The sequence below is a fragment of the Terrapene carolina genome, unplaced genomic scaffold, assembly GCF_002925995.2.
Source record: "Terrapene carolina triunguis isolate 2854851 unplaced genomic scaffold, T_m_triunguis-2.0 Scaffold66, whole genome shotgun sequence".
NCBI lineage: Eukaryota > Metazoa > Chordata > Testudines > Emydidae > Terrapene > Terrapene triunguis.
In genome coordinates this window covers 22,031,526-22,048,354 of record NW_020664417.1, presented here as the reverse complement: position 1 = coordinate 22,048,354, position 16,829 = coordinate 22,031,526, and the positions used below count along the sequence as shown (strand labels likewise).

At 42.3% G+C, this 16,829-nt stretch overlaps 1 protein-coding gene across 1 annotated transcript in view; it reads left to right on the top strand.

Annotated features, from left to right (window-relative positions):
* SH3D19 (SH3 domain containing 19) overlaps positions 1 to 16,829 on the top strand; it is a 151,401-nt gene that overhangs the window by 14,432 nt on the left and 120,140 nt on the right. The window contains exon 2 of the mRNA XM_026647849.2: positions 15,461 to 15,500. Coding sequence (XP_026503634.1) covers positions 15,461 to 15,500 — 40 coding nt within the window. The remainder of the gene's footprint in view (positions 1 to 15,460; positions 15,501 to 16,829) is intronic.

Genomic DNA, 16,829 nt, shown 5'->3' with positions numbered 1-16,829 from the left:
ACACACACACACACACACACACACACACACACACACACACACACACAATTTTAAAAGAATGTTATTAAAGTTGCAAAGTGAAGCACTTGAAAGTTAGAAATCCCAGAATTAAGGTTGCCCATGCCTGGTGTTACACTACCAAGAAGCATCTGATCAGATTAAAAATGTGCTTTCAGGTAATACCAATGCAAAGTGTCTCACATGTTTTTAAAAATGTATGATTTTGTACTCTGAATAAAACATTGGGTGTTGGTGTCGCTTAAAAACAAGCTTTGTTATGTACATTTCATAGGGTAATTTTTTATTTTCTTGAAATGTCACCCTAACTTTGATACACATTATTGTATTTGAAAGATGAAATCTCTGCTTTTATGAGGTATCAAAACAGTGTAAATCACTTTAGTCATCCTTAGGAATAGCTTATAAAGCACTGCAGGAATCTATTCAAGGTGTAGAAACTTCAAAGCAACTTTACAAAAAAATTCATCTGATCTTTAAAAAGCTTTACAAAGTTTTCAGAAGCCTGATGAAGCTTTCACATAATATGATATATTGTCTATTTCTGAGATGGGTAACTCCAACAATAAATACTTCAAAACATAATTTTATACACAAGGGTGAAAAATTTCAAAAGTTCCTAAGTGATTTAGGAGCCTATATCTCATTGAAATTCAATGGGACCTAAGTGCCTAAGTGCCTGACTCGTTTTTGAAAATGGGACTATGAACTCCTGAAAATCTCTTAGGAACACCTGAAGATCCCTAGCTCTTATTGGAATGAAGCAAATTAGAAGTTTCCAGGCTAAGCCATTTTAGTGATTTATTTTCACAAAGTAACATTAAAGAATTAAAAATGTAACTTCCCCTCCTCCATTTTTAAACCCATGTCAAAACTATTTCTCCAATTCACCTTGTGTTTTGTCAAAAAATTATCCTCTCACACACAAGACATATATATGACAAAAGAAGTGCACAGGGCCATATTTTGTGAGAAATTTGAAGGGTGGAGGGAGGACAGGAGACAAAAATCAGCAAAACTTGTTAAAACCCGACCTATAGAGGATACCATCTCTGTAAAACACAAGAAGAAATACAGAGAGGGATGAGTTTATTGCACATGCCAGGGATTCCTTGCATCCCTCAGTGCCCCCTCAGGTTCCCATCCCCCACTGGAGTTGCAGTGATCAGAGCCTCATTTCCAACCAATTGCTTGCCAGGGGTTGTGTGCATACCCCTATTGGCAGCCACCCCCCCACGCCCCCATTATTATTCAACTTTCTGTCTGGGAAACAAATAATTCAGCATGTGAATATTTAAACTATTGGGAGGATTAGCAAAGATGAGCAGGGGTATAGTTATGTTGGAAGGTGTTAATGGATGCCATCAACCTGTTCTTTGATCTATAGACAATTGCAGAGGCTGTGGCTGTGCTAAAGAGCTTGAAGCTGTGGCTGTGCTAAACAGCTGGCGTGGGCTTCATGTGTGCCCCATTTTGCCTATTTTAATTTTCTGATTTTCCCCAAAAATCAAAAGGATTCTGGCCATAGATGCCTAAAACATTCCCTGAAATTCTGGAATTGAATTGATTGGATTGGATGTGGCATTCAATGTTAGCGTGTTACAGACAGACAAACAACAAAGTGTCATCAAGTTGACTGTAAGGCCTTCATGAGGTCAGCCAGTAAACTCTGAAGACAAAAAAATTATCAAATGCTTTACTTATGAATCATATATTAGATTTTATTTCTTAAAAAGAGGTAGGGCCAGTTTCTGCACTCATTTGTACTAGTGTAAAACTGGAGTCACTGCTGAGATCACAATTGATTGGTAGTGCCCACTCAAAGCTTTGTCTACACATACCAACCTAATTTCCTTCTTTGATGGGATTACTGGCCTAGTGGATAGAGGGGAAGCAGTAGACATGATACATCTTGATTTTAGTCAAGTTTTTGACACAGTCCCACATGACATTCTCATAAGCAATTAGGGAAGTGTGGTCTAGATTAAACTACTATAAGGCAGTGGTTTTCAAACTGCAGGTTGTGACCCAGTACTGGGTCACGGAATGCAAGGCACTGTATCGTGGTGGCTCTGGTCAGTGCTGCTGACCTGGCTGTTAAAAGTCCGTTGGTGGTGCTGCCCTGCTAAGGCAGGCTAGTCCCTACCTCTTCTGACACTGCAGCACTCCGGAAATGGCCAGCAGCAGGTCCAGCTGCTCCGCGGGGGGCCATGGGGCTGCCCCAGCCCTGAGCCCCCTCCTGCACCCCAAACCCCTCATCCCCTGCTCTGTTGCGTTGTGGGCATCAACAATTTTCTTCAACTGGGTTGCCAGAAAAAAAGTTTGAAAACCTGCTCTAAGTTGGGTGTACAACTGGTTGAAAAATCCTTCTCAAGTAGTAGTTATCAATGCTTCACTTGTTAAACTTATTGAAGTGGGGTTAGTCTAGGGTCAGTACTATTCAGTATTTTCTTTCATGACTTAGAGTGGAGAGTATGCTTATAAAATTTGCAGATGACACCAAGCTGGGAGGGATAGCTAGCACTTTGGAGGCCAGGATTAGCATTCAAAATGACCTTGACAAAGTGGAGAATTGGTCTGAATGCAACAAGATGAAATTCTATAAAGATAAGTGCTAAGCACTACATATAAAGAAGGAAAATCAAATGCACAACTGCAAACTGGTGAATAACTGGTTAGGTGGTGGTACTATTGAAAAGGATCTGGGGGTTTTTAGTGGATCACAAATTGAATATGAGTCAGTAATGTGAGGCAGTTGCAAAAAAGGCTAATAACATTCTGGGGTATATTAACAGGAGTGTTGTATGTAAGGCACTGGAGGTAGTTGTCACTGTATCCAGTTCAAGTCACTACACTTTAGCAAAGATATGGAGAGAGTCCAGAGAACAACAAAAATGATAAAAGATTTAGAAAACTTGACTTATGAGTAAAGTTTAAAAAAACTGGGCATGTTTGGTCTTGAGAAAAGAAGACTGAGGGGGGACCTGATAACAGTCTTCAAATTTGTGAAGGGCTGTTAGAAGGAGGACGAGGATCAATTGTCTCCCTGTCCACTGAAGATAAAACAAGAAGTAATGCGATTAATCTGCAGCAAGGGAGATTTAGGTTAGACATTAAGAAAAACTTTCTATCAGGGTAGTTAAGCTCTGGAATAGGCTTCCAAGGGACGTTGTGAAATCGCCATGACTGAAGGTTTTTAAAAACAGAGTGGACGAACACCTGTCAGGTATGGTCTAAGTTTACCTGGTCCTGCCTTAACATGGGGGGCTGGACTTGATGGCTTCTTGAGGCCTCTTCCAGCCCTACATTTCTATGATTCTATAGTCTTTGTACTGATGTAACTCTTAGGCCTGGTCCACACTAACCCCCCACTTCGGACTAAGGTACGCAAATTCAGCTACGTTAAAAACGTAGCTGAATTCGAAGTACCTTAGTCCGAACTTACCGCGGGTCCAGATGCGGCAGGCAGGCTCCCCCGTCGATGCCGCGTACTCCTCTCGCCGAGCTGGAGTACCGGCGTCGACGGCGAGCACTTCCGGGATCGATTTATCGCGTCTAGACAAGACGCGATAAATCGATCCCAGAAGATCGATTGCCTGCCGCTGAACCAGGAAGTAAGTGTAGACGTACCCTTAGTAAAACAGAAAACAAAAAAATCATACCTCACCAAAAGAGTTACACTAATACAAAAACTATAGAAACTCTTTTGGTTAGCACAGTGTGATTTTCCCCCCCCCCCCCCCCCCCCGTTTTTGTTTTACCAAAAGAGTTATACTGGTGTAACTCCTAACGTGGACACAGTTATAGCTTATTAGCCTTTCTGTAAGGGAATAAGCTGTACTGGTAAAAATGCATCTGAACTAGGGGTTGTACAACTTTTACTATCCTATTATAGTTAAAGTAGTACAAGTTTTATATGTACATAGATGTTCTTTTTGGTAGGTAATTCCCATTATCACACCTTTTGAATGTAGACTCCATTCTACCTAATTTTCTATTATTTTTTGGCTTCTGGGATTTAGAAACGACTAATAGCTTTCTAACAAGATATAGGGTATCATGTCTCCTAAGCACTATAGGTAGGGCCCTACCAAATTCACCGTTCACTTTGGTCAATTTCACGATTTCAGATGTACATCTGAAATTTCACGGTGTTGTAACTGTGGGGGTCCTGATCCAAAACGGGATTGGGGGCGGGGAGGGTCCCAAAGCTGTTGTAGGGGGGTTGCAGGATTGCCATACTCTGTGCTGCCTTCAGAGCCCAGTTCTGAAAGCAGCAACTGCGGAGTTTCCTGCAACTGGTGAAGGCTTCCAGAGGTGGAGATAGGTCCAATCTCCCCAGTACTGCTGGGAGCACCCCAAGCGGGGCTTCTAGCTGCTAGTCAGGGCCAGTGGTGAATTAATGCATGGGCCCATGGGCATGGGCTCGGGCCCAGGGATCCTGGACAATTTGAAAAATGGGTGCCTCAGCCCCGGCAGGAGCCGCAGGGGCTGAAGCCCCAAACCTGGGCAGGGAGAGATGGTGGCAGAAGCCCCGGAACTTGGGCATCCGAAGTCCGGGCAGGAGGAGGAGGAGGAAGAAGCTGTGGGTAGGTGGCAGCAGCCCCCAGCCCAGGCACCCCCAGCCCCAGGAAGAGCCGCGGGGAGTGGCAGCCTGGATCCCAGCTCTGGGGCTACTGCAGCACAGAAGCGCGAATGGTACACCCTCACTTCTGCACTGCCTTTGGAGGTGGGTCGAATCTCTCTTCAATAACAGCCATGCAGGGGAAGGACAAGTCCTGTCCCTCCCCAGCCCGATTGATTTCAGGGAGATCAGATTTCACGGGAAAGGACTTATTTCATGATCCGTGACATATTTTGCACGGCCGTGAAGTTGGTAGGGCCCTTACTATAGGACAAACAAATTATTTCTTTGGTGTGAAGAAAATCCATTACAGTGGATTTTAACATATTCAGATCTTTTCGTGTAACAATACTGTCACCTAGCTCTATTGCAATGCCAAAGATTATTTAGAGATTTTAAAACTCTGGTCTGACAAAACAGAGTGAAATGGATCTCACTTTGGGGCCCTAATCCTGTGTGCTGCCCTGTGTGAGCCAGGGATTCGCCTTCAGGGGGCAGCACTGTGACAGGATCCCCAGGGTACAACCTGAAACTGGGGTACCACTGTGCCCCCTTAACTCTCTAGCCTGGGCTTTCTCTCTCAATGCTTTGCTAATGACAAGCAGCAAACCCCTCCAGGTGCTCAGTACAACAGCCACTCAGTACCCACTCAATACAACAACATATGGCACCCCATATCCAGCTAGATTGCATGAATTACTCTTGCGGGGGAATTCTGTGCCAAAAAATTGAAAATTCTGTGCACAGTATTTTAAAGTTCTGCATATTTTATTTGTCAAAATAACACAGTATAATCACACTGGTTTCAATTATTTTGGTAATTTATTTAAACTACAATACAGTGGATGGAGAATGGGAGTGGGATGCATTGGAAGAAATCTCCAACCCCCCCTTGCCCAATAGTAATGTAGCTAGGTTTGACCCTTTATTTCTAGTTATTAGTCAACAAATATATGCAGCCATATGCTCAGTGTTGCATCATAGGCAACTGAAAAGCAAGTGAAGGCTGGGGAATCAAACTCACCATTTATATTGGCTACTGACCATCTCCAGAAAGGTCAGTAGCAAACAGTTTATGGGGCACATTTTGATAAGATTTTTTTTCAGTTCAAAAATTTAGACCAGTTCTAATCACTAAAGCACCATAGCATTAATAAGGTTATACTATCCTTTACACCACTCTGGCAACATAAGGAGCCTTAAAACTTTTACACCTGTTTTATACTCCTGGGGGATTTCACAAAGAAAATGGGAACAATTCACTAAGCAGGCAGGCTGCTACATTCTGCTCTGCCTGAGGTGACAGAGCCTGCCCCACGCTTGTCTTCTCAGAAACACCCCAAAGCCATGCCCCTCCATGCTGAGGATGCCGCAATAGCAAGTGAGAGGGAAAGAGTGTGTGTGTGTGTGTGTGTGTCTCACATTCACAACTGCCCATCCTTCCCCCACGGTGGTGATTTACTTCTCTACAGAAAGGTTCAGGCACCCAGAGCAATCTGCCTGCGCTGCCAGGGAAGGGCGCATGACTGCTCTTGTGGCTTCCCTTTGCTTTGCCGTCAGAAGTCATTTTTTGTCAGGGAAGCAAAAAAATCTGTGGGGGATATGAATTCTGCGCATACACAGTGATACAGAATTCCACCAGGAGTAATTGAATGCTCCCTGAGCCACTCACGAATCACACAGAGAAAGGCACCAGCAAATCTCCCAAGCTCCCAGCAGATTTCCCAGGCACTTCAACCAAAACACACTGTTTTAGGTAAAATATAAAACAGATTTATTAACTACAGACAGACAGATTTTAAGTGATTGTAAGTGGGAGGCACAAAAGGACAAAGATAGTTACCAAAGAAAATAAAAGGTAAGTGCATAGTCTAAATCTTAAACCTTATTACACTAGGCAGTATCTGATCAAGCAGTTTTTACCATCCCACTGTATGTTGCAGGAAGGTTACAGTTCTTAATACCAGGGTGGATTTGATTTAAATCACTAATTAGGAAGACTCGATTTAATCATGGATTTCTACATAAAAGTGCATTCTTGTTGGTTGTTATAACCTTAATACATTTTCTTCACAACTCAGAGATAGATGTAGGTTTCATTTTTAGAAGGTACACACTATACATTTTTAAAGTGATTTATTTTGAAAACTTTTCAGATTAGTTTTACATCTATATCAGAAAATGAATGATTGTTTGGTTATTTCATTTACCAAAGGTAAGTGAAGCAGATATTTATGAAGTCATTTGGAGGAGAACTATCTCCAATTCAACTGGTTATTAATATTTGGAGGATTTTCTTGGCATGCTGTATTAGGAGAAGAACATCACCAGACAGACATTTAATTTGTTTTATTTAACTAAAACAACAATGTTATGTATACTGGATTTTTTTCTTCAACAGTAAACATAATATTTTAACAAAACAAGCATATGATTTTTTGAATTTAGTTAAACATTCAAGTTTTTTAAAATCAGGTTTGTTTTAGTTAAAATTGTTTTTAACTAAAATAGTTAAATGAAATATTGGCAAAAAAAACAAACGACTGTCATCCAGGTCAACATGAGAAACTTAAAATATTGGTTTCTGCAGCTAACTCAGTTGTCTTCACTTTCATTTTCCTGTTTGTTCATAATCTGGAAAAGAAAACCAAGCTTTCCTGCTTTTTCAGGTCCCAAACGATTTCTTAATTTGGAATGAATTAGTCCAAAGGAAGAAAATATTCTTTCTACACCAGCAGAAGAAGCAACTGCTGTTAAAAGTGAGATTATCACTTCAACAGTCTCTGAATCCAAGTGGTTAAGTTCACTAGTGTGACTTTTTTTAAAACGTCATCAACAAACATATATTTCTTGAATAGTTCACCCTTAGCTCTGAACTTTATTATAGTTGGCATTATGGAGGGATGATTGCTGGATGTCCATGTCATAGCCAACTCCTCTTCTTCAGCAGTTAAGGTTTGACCTTGGTACCGAGTATTGAGAGTATTTGCAAGAAAATGAACTGGAGATAATGCTTGTCCCACTCTTTTTTTTTAATGCTTGTAATTTAACTCTGTCATTGCATATTTCTCTTTTTAAGATCTCCTCCTTCCAAATTTCAACAGCGTCAGCAATAGAACAGCTATTTCCCTGCATTTTGTTCAAGGCTACAGAAATAGGCTTCAGGGTACTCAGCATGTGTTCAACATTTCTCTTAAGCCCAATGTTGAGAACTTTGGCTGTAGGGTGACCAGATGTCCCGATTTTATAGGGACAGTCCCGATTTTTGGGTCTTTTTCTTATATAGGCTCCTATTATCCCCCCCACCCCAGTCCCGATTTTTCACACTTGCTGTCTGGTCACCCTATCTGGCTGTGACAGTGCCATCTATTTTTTCATGATTTTGTTCACACACTGTCATCAGATTAGGCCAGTTCTTGATATAGGGCTCAAAACAGTCCACTACTGAGTTCCATCGCACGTCTTGTGGGAGAGTTAGCTTGGTTCCTCCCACTTTTTTCAGAGCAGTTGCTACAAAGTGGTTGTTACGGAAGTATTTTGCAATTTCAACAACATTTGCCTTTATTTCTGAAACACTGAAGTCTTTGGCTAGGAGGTGCATCAAAAGAGCACTGCAACCGTATGTTATTAGCTTGGGACTCTCTTCTAAATAATTTCTTCTCATCTTGGATACATTTGCAGCATTGTCTGTGACCAAGCTGCGTACTAGATATTTGAATTTTTTTTCACAGTTTGTTATAGCTTTTACTGCTAGTTCTTGTAAGCATTCTGCGATGTGTGCATTTCCTGATGTATCAATTGTTTCTGTAAGGAAGACATTCCCTTCTTCTGTTGTCACACAAGCACATACAACAGGATCATTGTGGACATTGCTCCACCCATCAACACTCAGGTTAACAATTTCACCCTCTAGACCTTTTGCACACTGCTCAATTTCTCTTTCATACACTTTATCCAGCAATTTGCCTATGACATCTGCTCTGTTGGATGGACTGAACCATGTTAATGAAGTGTGGGTTCTCAATCATACGGAAAGGAGAGTTTGTTGCATAAACAAACTGGGCAATTTTTTCATCAAATACCTCTTTTTGTAATCTGCTGGTTGTTATCACATACTTACCTATAATTGTTTCTGGATGAAGGAGATTTTTTTTTCCTTTTTGCTACTGGTGATATACTGTGGCTATGTAACATACATGATGTGACTGAAATACTATCATAGGCAGATAACTCTGAAACTATAGAAAATGATGGCGATCTTGAAGGTGGATAGTCTTCAGAATCCTGTATGTTGAGGATGGATTCTCCTAAACAAAATAAGTCATTGCAGTTATTTAATTATTATTACCATACTGCTCATTTAGTATTACTCATTGCATTCTCTGTATCAGAGGGGTAGCCGTGTTAGTCTGGATCTGTAAAAAGCAACAAAGAGTCCTGTGGCACCTTATAGACTAACAGACATATTGGAGCATAAGCTTTCGTGGGTGAATACACGCTTCGTCAGACGCAGTGGGTATTCACCCGCGAAAGCTTATGCTCCAATACGCCTGTTAGTCTATAAGGTGCCACAGGACTCTTTGTTGCTTATTGCATTCACTGACACTCAGTACTACTTTAAAGGTGAAATTGTAAAAGGAAGATCAGCCTATTTCAGCTATTTATTTTTTATCACAACTGCATCTAAAATGATAGTACCATAGGTAACAACTATATTTTTTGCTCAAACATGAGAATTCAAGAATAGTCCAGAAGGAAGACAGGCAGTCTTAAGAAAGAAGTATGAAATAAAAAAGTTTACTAACCTGAAGATCCTGCATGTTCAGACATGTTCCTTTCATCATCTTCAATGCAGCTTCCTCCTGAGAAGGAACACGTCTCATGATGTTGTTTCATCCGGGCAACCAGGCCTTGCATTTCTTTGTTGCACTGTTTGCATTTTGCACGCATGCCTGTCTTACCCACAGGTAGAGGAACTTCATTAAAATATTCCCAAACTGGGTCTCTTTTATGGCCTGCTCCCATTATAGATTTTCCCTTCTAGTAAGAGAATGGTAAGGTAGATCTCAAATCAATGAAGGCTACATTCAGAAAGACCTCAAGACTTCTGGAATATGCTGCTCCAGCAGTTTCACTTTTGTTTCTACTGCCTGTCCCTCCCTTCTCACGTTTATCTCCAGATTTCTTCTTGTCCAGTTCTATTCCACCCCCAACTTTTTGAAACTTTGCACTTTTAGAAAAAGGTAAGGGATTGACTCTGTGTACACAAATCTGCAGCGGGACAATAGGGTTGAAGACTGTTATTTCTCACCTCTATATATCATTTATTTATTTATTTATTTATTTATTTAAAAACATTTTTGCTGTTAACAAGCATGTTATCTCTGGAGACACAAATCCATAGTTTGAGAACTGCAAAATTAAGCATCTCTGATGGTATCTTCTAGACTGAGCACTGAGTCCCATTGGGTAGATAGAAAGATTAACCTAAATAATCTATACAGAAGCCCCTGGAACCCCGTAAGATTGGGTCCCTAATTCATTTACAAATCTTTTCTTAAACATTACATGAATATATTGTCTCATACTATAGAATTTATAATCCCTATTCCATGATGAGATATCTTTGAGCTATAATATATCTTTATCTTTAGGTTTTTTCCTCAAAAAGCATTTTATCAAAAAAATCCGATTTTAAATAAAAAAAATCCATTTTTAAAAAAATCATTGATTTTTATCCGCCCTGCTTAATACACAAGCTTCCCCTTTAAGCCTGGGATCATTTTCCTCAATTCGTGTCTTTTGTCTTCCCAGCATTCTTGTTGCTTACAGCATAGGTGGGGGAGGAGAAAGGCAAAGGTATGATGCCACTACCCTCTATTTTATGTCCTCAGTCCATATGCCTGAAAAACACTAGCCCAGACATAGAATCATAGAATATCAGGGTTGGAAGGGATCTCAGGAGGTCATCTAGTCCAACCCCCTTCTCAAAGTAGGACCAATCCCCAACTAAATCATCCCAGACAGGGCTTTGTCAAGCCTGACCTTAAAAACCTCTAAGGAAGGAGATTCCACCACCTCCCTAGGTAACCTATTCCAGTGCTTCACCACCCTCCTAGTGAAAAAGTTTTCCCTAATATCCAACCTAAACCTCCCCCACTGCAACTTGAGACCATTACTCCTTGTTCTGTCATCTGCTACCACTGAGAACAGTCTAGATCCATCCTCTTTGGAACTCCCTTTCAGGTAGTTGTAAGCAGCTATCAAATCCGCCTTCATTCTTCTCTTTTGCAGACTAAACAATCCTAGTTCCCTCAGCCTCTCCTCATAAGCAATGGCGTAGCCAGGTTCTAAGAGGAGGGGGAGTAAACATAAAAAAGGCGCCCCCCCCTTGGCTCCTCCTCCGCCCGCTCCTCGCCCTCCTGGTGCAGACCAGCTGGGGGGCGCGTGGCGATGCTGGCTGCCTGCTGAGTGGGCCCGGAGGCGGCGGCGCGGGGCCCTTATTCCCAGCCTGGCTGAGCTGAGCACTTGGGGAAAAGTTACCCCACCTGTTCGCCTGCGTCCTGGGAGCTGCTCCGCTGCCCCGCTGCCCCGCTCACTCGTGAGTTACCGCTGGCACCTGGCACTGCCCGCTGTGGGGGAGGGGGGTGGTCCCCAAGGGCTGAGGCTACTGGGGGTGGGGATGGGCACTAGTGACCCCCCTCTGCCTGCCCGGGGTGGGCCTCGCTCAGTGCGCACCGTGCTGGTGCTCTAGCTGCCAGGCTGGGTGGCCCCGTCCAGTGGGAGAGCCCGGGGCTGGTTGGCAGGAGCCCCGCAGCAGGCTCCGGCCGGGCGATGCCAAGAGGCTGAGGCTGGCCTGTGTGCCCTGCAAGAGGGGGACGGCGGCAGCCGCTTTGCCCCAGGCCGGGGACTGATCCGCTTCTCTGCCCTCCCCGCAGGGAGGCTTCGCCACTGAATCACCATTACCTCGCTCAGCAAGGAGGAGCTGGTCACGCTCGCTGCCTGGCTCTGGCAGAGGAGGAAGCGGCTGCGGTCCACCACCCCCCCATGGCTGCTGGCCGCGCTGCGGCCCGCCATGCTGCGCCTCCCCCGCTCCTCCGGCCGCGCCTGCCGGCCACCGTGCTTTGCTCCTCCGGCCGCGCTCACCGCCCCCCCATTGGCTGCTGCCGGCCGTGCCGCGGGCCGCCATGCTGCACCCCCCCTCACTCCTCCGGCTGTGCCGCTCCCTCCCCATGGCTCCTCCGGGCGTGCTGCCCCCCCTTTGCCTGCAGGAGCCCAGCGCCGGCCCGGCAAGCCAAGCTTCAGAGCCGAGCTTGGGCCCCGCCCACTGGTGCCATGGTAACCCCTAACTAAGGAGCCGCTTTTCGAAAATGTGCTGAGGGGAGGCGGCTGCTTCCCCTGCACCCCACTAGCTACGCTACTGCTCATAAGTCATGTGCTCCAACCACCTAATCATTTTTGTTGCCCTCCGCTGGACTCTTTCCAATTTTTCCACATCCTTCTTGTAGTGTGGGGCCCAAAACTGGACACAGTACTCCAGCTGAGGCCTCACCAATGTTGAATAGAGGGGAATGATCACATCCCTCGATCTGCTGGCAATGCCCCTACTTATACAGCCCAAAATGCCGTTAGCCTTCTTGGCAACAAGAGCACACTGTCTACTCGTATCCAGCTTCTCGTCCACTGTAACCCCCAGGTCCTTTTCTGCAGAACTGCTGCCTAGCCATTCGGTCCCTAGTCTGTAGCAGTGCATGGGATTCTTCCGTCTTAAGTGCAGGACTCTGCATTTGTCCTTATTGAACCTCATCAGATTTCTTTTGGCCCAATTCTTTAATTTGTTTAGGTCCCTCTGTATCCTATCCCTACCCTCCAGCGTATCTACCACTCCTCCCAGTTTAGTGTCATCTGCAAGCTTGCCGATGGTGCAGTCCACGCTATCTTCCAGATCATTGATGAAGATATTGAACAAAACCGGCCCCAGGACCGACCCTTGGGGCACTCCACTTGATACATGTCCCGGGGGCTTTGCTGACTCACAATGTAGAGCAATCCCCCATTGTGTTATGCTTGTGTAGCCCTCTTACAGCATTGTAAATCCCCTTGTTTACAACTCCCCAGCTGATTAATGGTCGCTTAACACCCTCTTGGGGTTCATCACCACTCTTGTTGTCACTGGGGAACTAGTAGTAGAGACTCTCAAACTTACAACATATTTCAGTAACAACCATACAGCAAAATCTCATAACTTCATACACACTAATGATATACATATTTGTACAGAACAATGGGTTTCAGCAAATCATGACTTTTCATATGTTCTCTTACATGGCATGTTTTCTATAAAATATATCATATTTTTGGGGCCTCAATCCTGTATGCTGCCCTTTGTGAGCCAGGGATTCACTTGCAGGGGACAGCACAAACATTGGGTCTTCATTTTGTTCAGAGTTTTTTAGAATCAGCTTTTTATTCTGTGCTCACAAATCAGATAGCTAGAGATCTAAATGGCATCAGCTGGGCCTGAGGTTATTTGTAACAGTAAAATTCTGCCCAGAATTGCAAAATTATAGAAACAAAATTGGAAACTAGGGTAAAGCCGCTTTTGAAATTAAAACCTTTGTGACTGAGTCTCTTGCTGCAAATGATGTTAAACAGAGCTTATTTACTTCTCAATGAGCCTATAACCTCAAGAAGTGTAGTGGGTTTTTTTATTTTTATGCTACTTAGAAGTCGTACATTCCCTTGATGGTGTGTGTGTTTTTTATTATTATTATTATTATTATTTTTTAAATAAAGCTCAGTCTAGAAGTATGGTGGATGATGTTCTTTCTCTATTTTAAGCAGTAAATAAAATATGTTTAAAAACAACTGTACCATTTCCTGTTTCAACAAAGAATGAAAGGGAGAAGGGATTTGCATTAACTTCCTGAATGACAGCATTCCAGTTGTGGGGACTGGCCATGGAAAATCTGCCAATCAGAAGTGGGCTCTGGAGGAAAGCTCTGGTGCTGTTGTTTACATGTTCTTTGACTCTTTTTCTCCGCTGTTGCTGACACATTCACGTTCATGTTGTACCAACTTGGAATGTCCTGTCAGTATATTCCTGTTAAATGGCTGCATAAATGGCAGGGAAACTGGGATCCCAGCAACAGATGGCAAGTAGACTAAGTGGGAACCTCTGACCCTGAATAGCCACAGGTAAGGCAGTTACCTGGGAAATTTTAAGGATGGAATGAGCAAGTCTTTCTTTGTGTGTATGAGCAACTGCTTTTGTGGCTCCGGTTTGAGACATTACATTTGATTCTAGCTAGCAAACTGAGCAGGGTGGGGTGTGATGAAATGGAGAGCAAAGTATAGCAGAAATTTAACAGATGATATGCTGCAGGGCTGTGAGAATCGGAGCTGAGCACCTGTAAACTGAACATGAGTTGGATGTGGAAATAAGTGTAATATAATCAGATTTACTGACAAACTTCAGCAAGATAGAATCAAATGCAAACCCATGCAGAAATGGGAGAGGGAAACACTTTTCCACTGTGCATTGTTACGCAGAATAATTGACACAAATATTTTCTGTTTGTCTGTGTTCTACCAGAGAACAAATTGTTGCTCAAATACAAGATTTTAAATCTCAAAATACATTCCAAAATACATGTCAAATGGACAGGAGGATCTTCACGGATATCTGTGTTTCTTAGGGTTAGACAGGCTTTTTAGTAAACCAACAGTTTACTAATACAAATAAAGGAGCTTTGATCCTAAAGGGCGCACACAGAATGTAAGAGCCAAATAACTGTGATGAGTAGGGATATAATCAGTTAGAACATGCTTCTAATTATAAATTGGATCCCGTATTATAAATAAATCAAGAAAGCTCTAACTTTGGAATATGTGTATCTCAATAGTATGTGAATCTCATTTACTTTTCTTTCAAAGAGTTCAAGTATCTTTAGTATATTCAAGTCTATTAGATAAAATATTTGCCATGCTTGAATGATAATTCTAACTCTTTACTTTAGACAGGATAGCTCTATTTGTTTTTAATGTAATATATTCATTTTTTTGCATCATAAGAATATTTGAAAAGTAAAATAAGTGAAAATTCGTATTTTAAAATTGCCTGTGGGTCTGTATAAGAAACAAATATATGCACTTTTCAGTACAATTTAGCTAAGTCCTTGACTGCACCTAATAGACTTTATTTAAATTTTGCTGCTCAATTTCATTAGACTCCCTCCGCTAATACTCCTCTGAATAAACAAAGCCCTGACTAAGAACATAAAAGAACTCCACACCTAAAACTACAAGGAAAGCAAAGAGTTAATGATAGAGCAGCACTGAATTCAGTGTATTTGCAGATGTTGCAACAACTGACGGTTGATTTTTCCCCCCCCTCCATCCTGTCAGGGAACTCTGCCAGCTATGAATCATGGAATGATTTTTTTGCGCTGAGTAATCCGTGGTTTTTCTTTTTCTCTCCTCTCCCCGCCCCCCCCTTTCGCTTTTCTTTCTTAAACTAAAGTCCTTTTCATTTTAGCAAGGAGCTTGATAAACCATAGATAAAAGAATGAGCATGCAAAAGGATGTGTTTTGAGGAGGGGAATTTAACAAACATTTCCAGTTATTTTATCTTCTCTCTGGCAAACCAATTAAATGCAGTCAAACAGTCCTGTAAAAGAAAGAATCCAGCTTCTATTTTTGAATAGTCCCTTTATAATATTTAATAGTATGGTGTGAAAGTTGTTTCAGGTCTTTGTACAAGTGTTGCTACAGAACATTAACATTTTTGTGCTGATAATATGTTTCCTCTCTTCTCAGATCGCTCTGAAAGAAATAAACCAGACTACCGTTCCTCAGGGTAAGAACTCTATTCCTGTATTTATTTCTCAACTCCCTCCCCTTTTTCCCCCCTTTGATGGTGTGGGCTAGGGAGTTTAGCTAACCTACTCCTTCAGTAATAGCAGGAAAGCATTAAAATTCACTTTGGATTAAAATTAGCTATTTTATTTTTCTAATGGGCTAAAATCTTAATAGATTTAACAGGTTTTCCCTATTGTCTTTTGTACTTCAAACACAAAATTGCAAAAGGCTTGTTTATGAAATACATACTGGGTTGTTTGATAAAACTATGACTTAAAGAAAGAAAGGCTCCAGCAATAACTTGTTAATGCTGAAACAGTGACTTCAGCTTCCATAAGTTTCTGAGTGTTTGCTTCTGTGACAGGAATAAGAACTCTCAGTTCAGACACATGAGCATCCAAATATTACCAGAGCTTAGATGCCAGCACACCTAAAAGTTAGTGAGCTGGAAAAGGATTATGGATATTACAGATTCATAGATTTCAAGGCCAGAAGGGACCATTGTGATCATCTAGTTTGACTTCCTGTATAACACTGGCTATAGAACTTTCCCAAAAATAATTCCTGGAGTATGTCTTTTAGAAAAACATCTAATCTTGATTTAAAAATGGCCAATGATGGAGAATTCACCACAACCCTTGGTCAATTGTTCCACTGGTTAATTACCCTAACTGTTAAATTCAGGCTGGAAAGGAGGTGTAATTTTGTATCTGGCTTCAACTTCTAGCCACTGGATCATATTATAACTTTCTCTGCTAGATTGAACAACCCATTACTGCATATTTACTCCCCATGTAGGTACAACAGATTGTAATCAAGTCACCCTTTAACCTTCTCTTTGTTAATCCAAATAGATTGAGCTCCTTATGACTATCACTATAAGGCATGTTTTCTAATCCTTTAATCGTTCTTGTGGCTCTTCTCGGAACCGTCTACAATTTATCAACATCCTTCTTATACAAAAGAACTCTCATTGATTCAGAATTCCCATTAGTGATAGGCGGGGCTATGATTTTGTTATGGAGGTCATGATGGTCACAGAAATCATGATTTTGAATTAGGTCCATCTGTGCAGGGGCAGATGGGCCAAACTGGAGTGGCATTATGACCCTGTGCACTAGGTCACAACGCCAATCAAATTTGGCCTGTCTGACCCTTCATTTCCATCTCTGAAGGGGTGGACAGGCCAAACCTGAGCTGCGCTGCAACCTTGTGCACTAGGCTGCAATGCCCAGAGTGGGAAGCTAGGCCCAGCACTGTGAGACTGGAGCTGTTGTTATGGAGTGAATATAGGGTTACCATACGTCCGGATTTTCCCGGACATGTC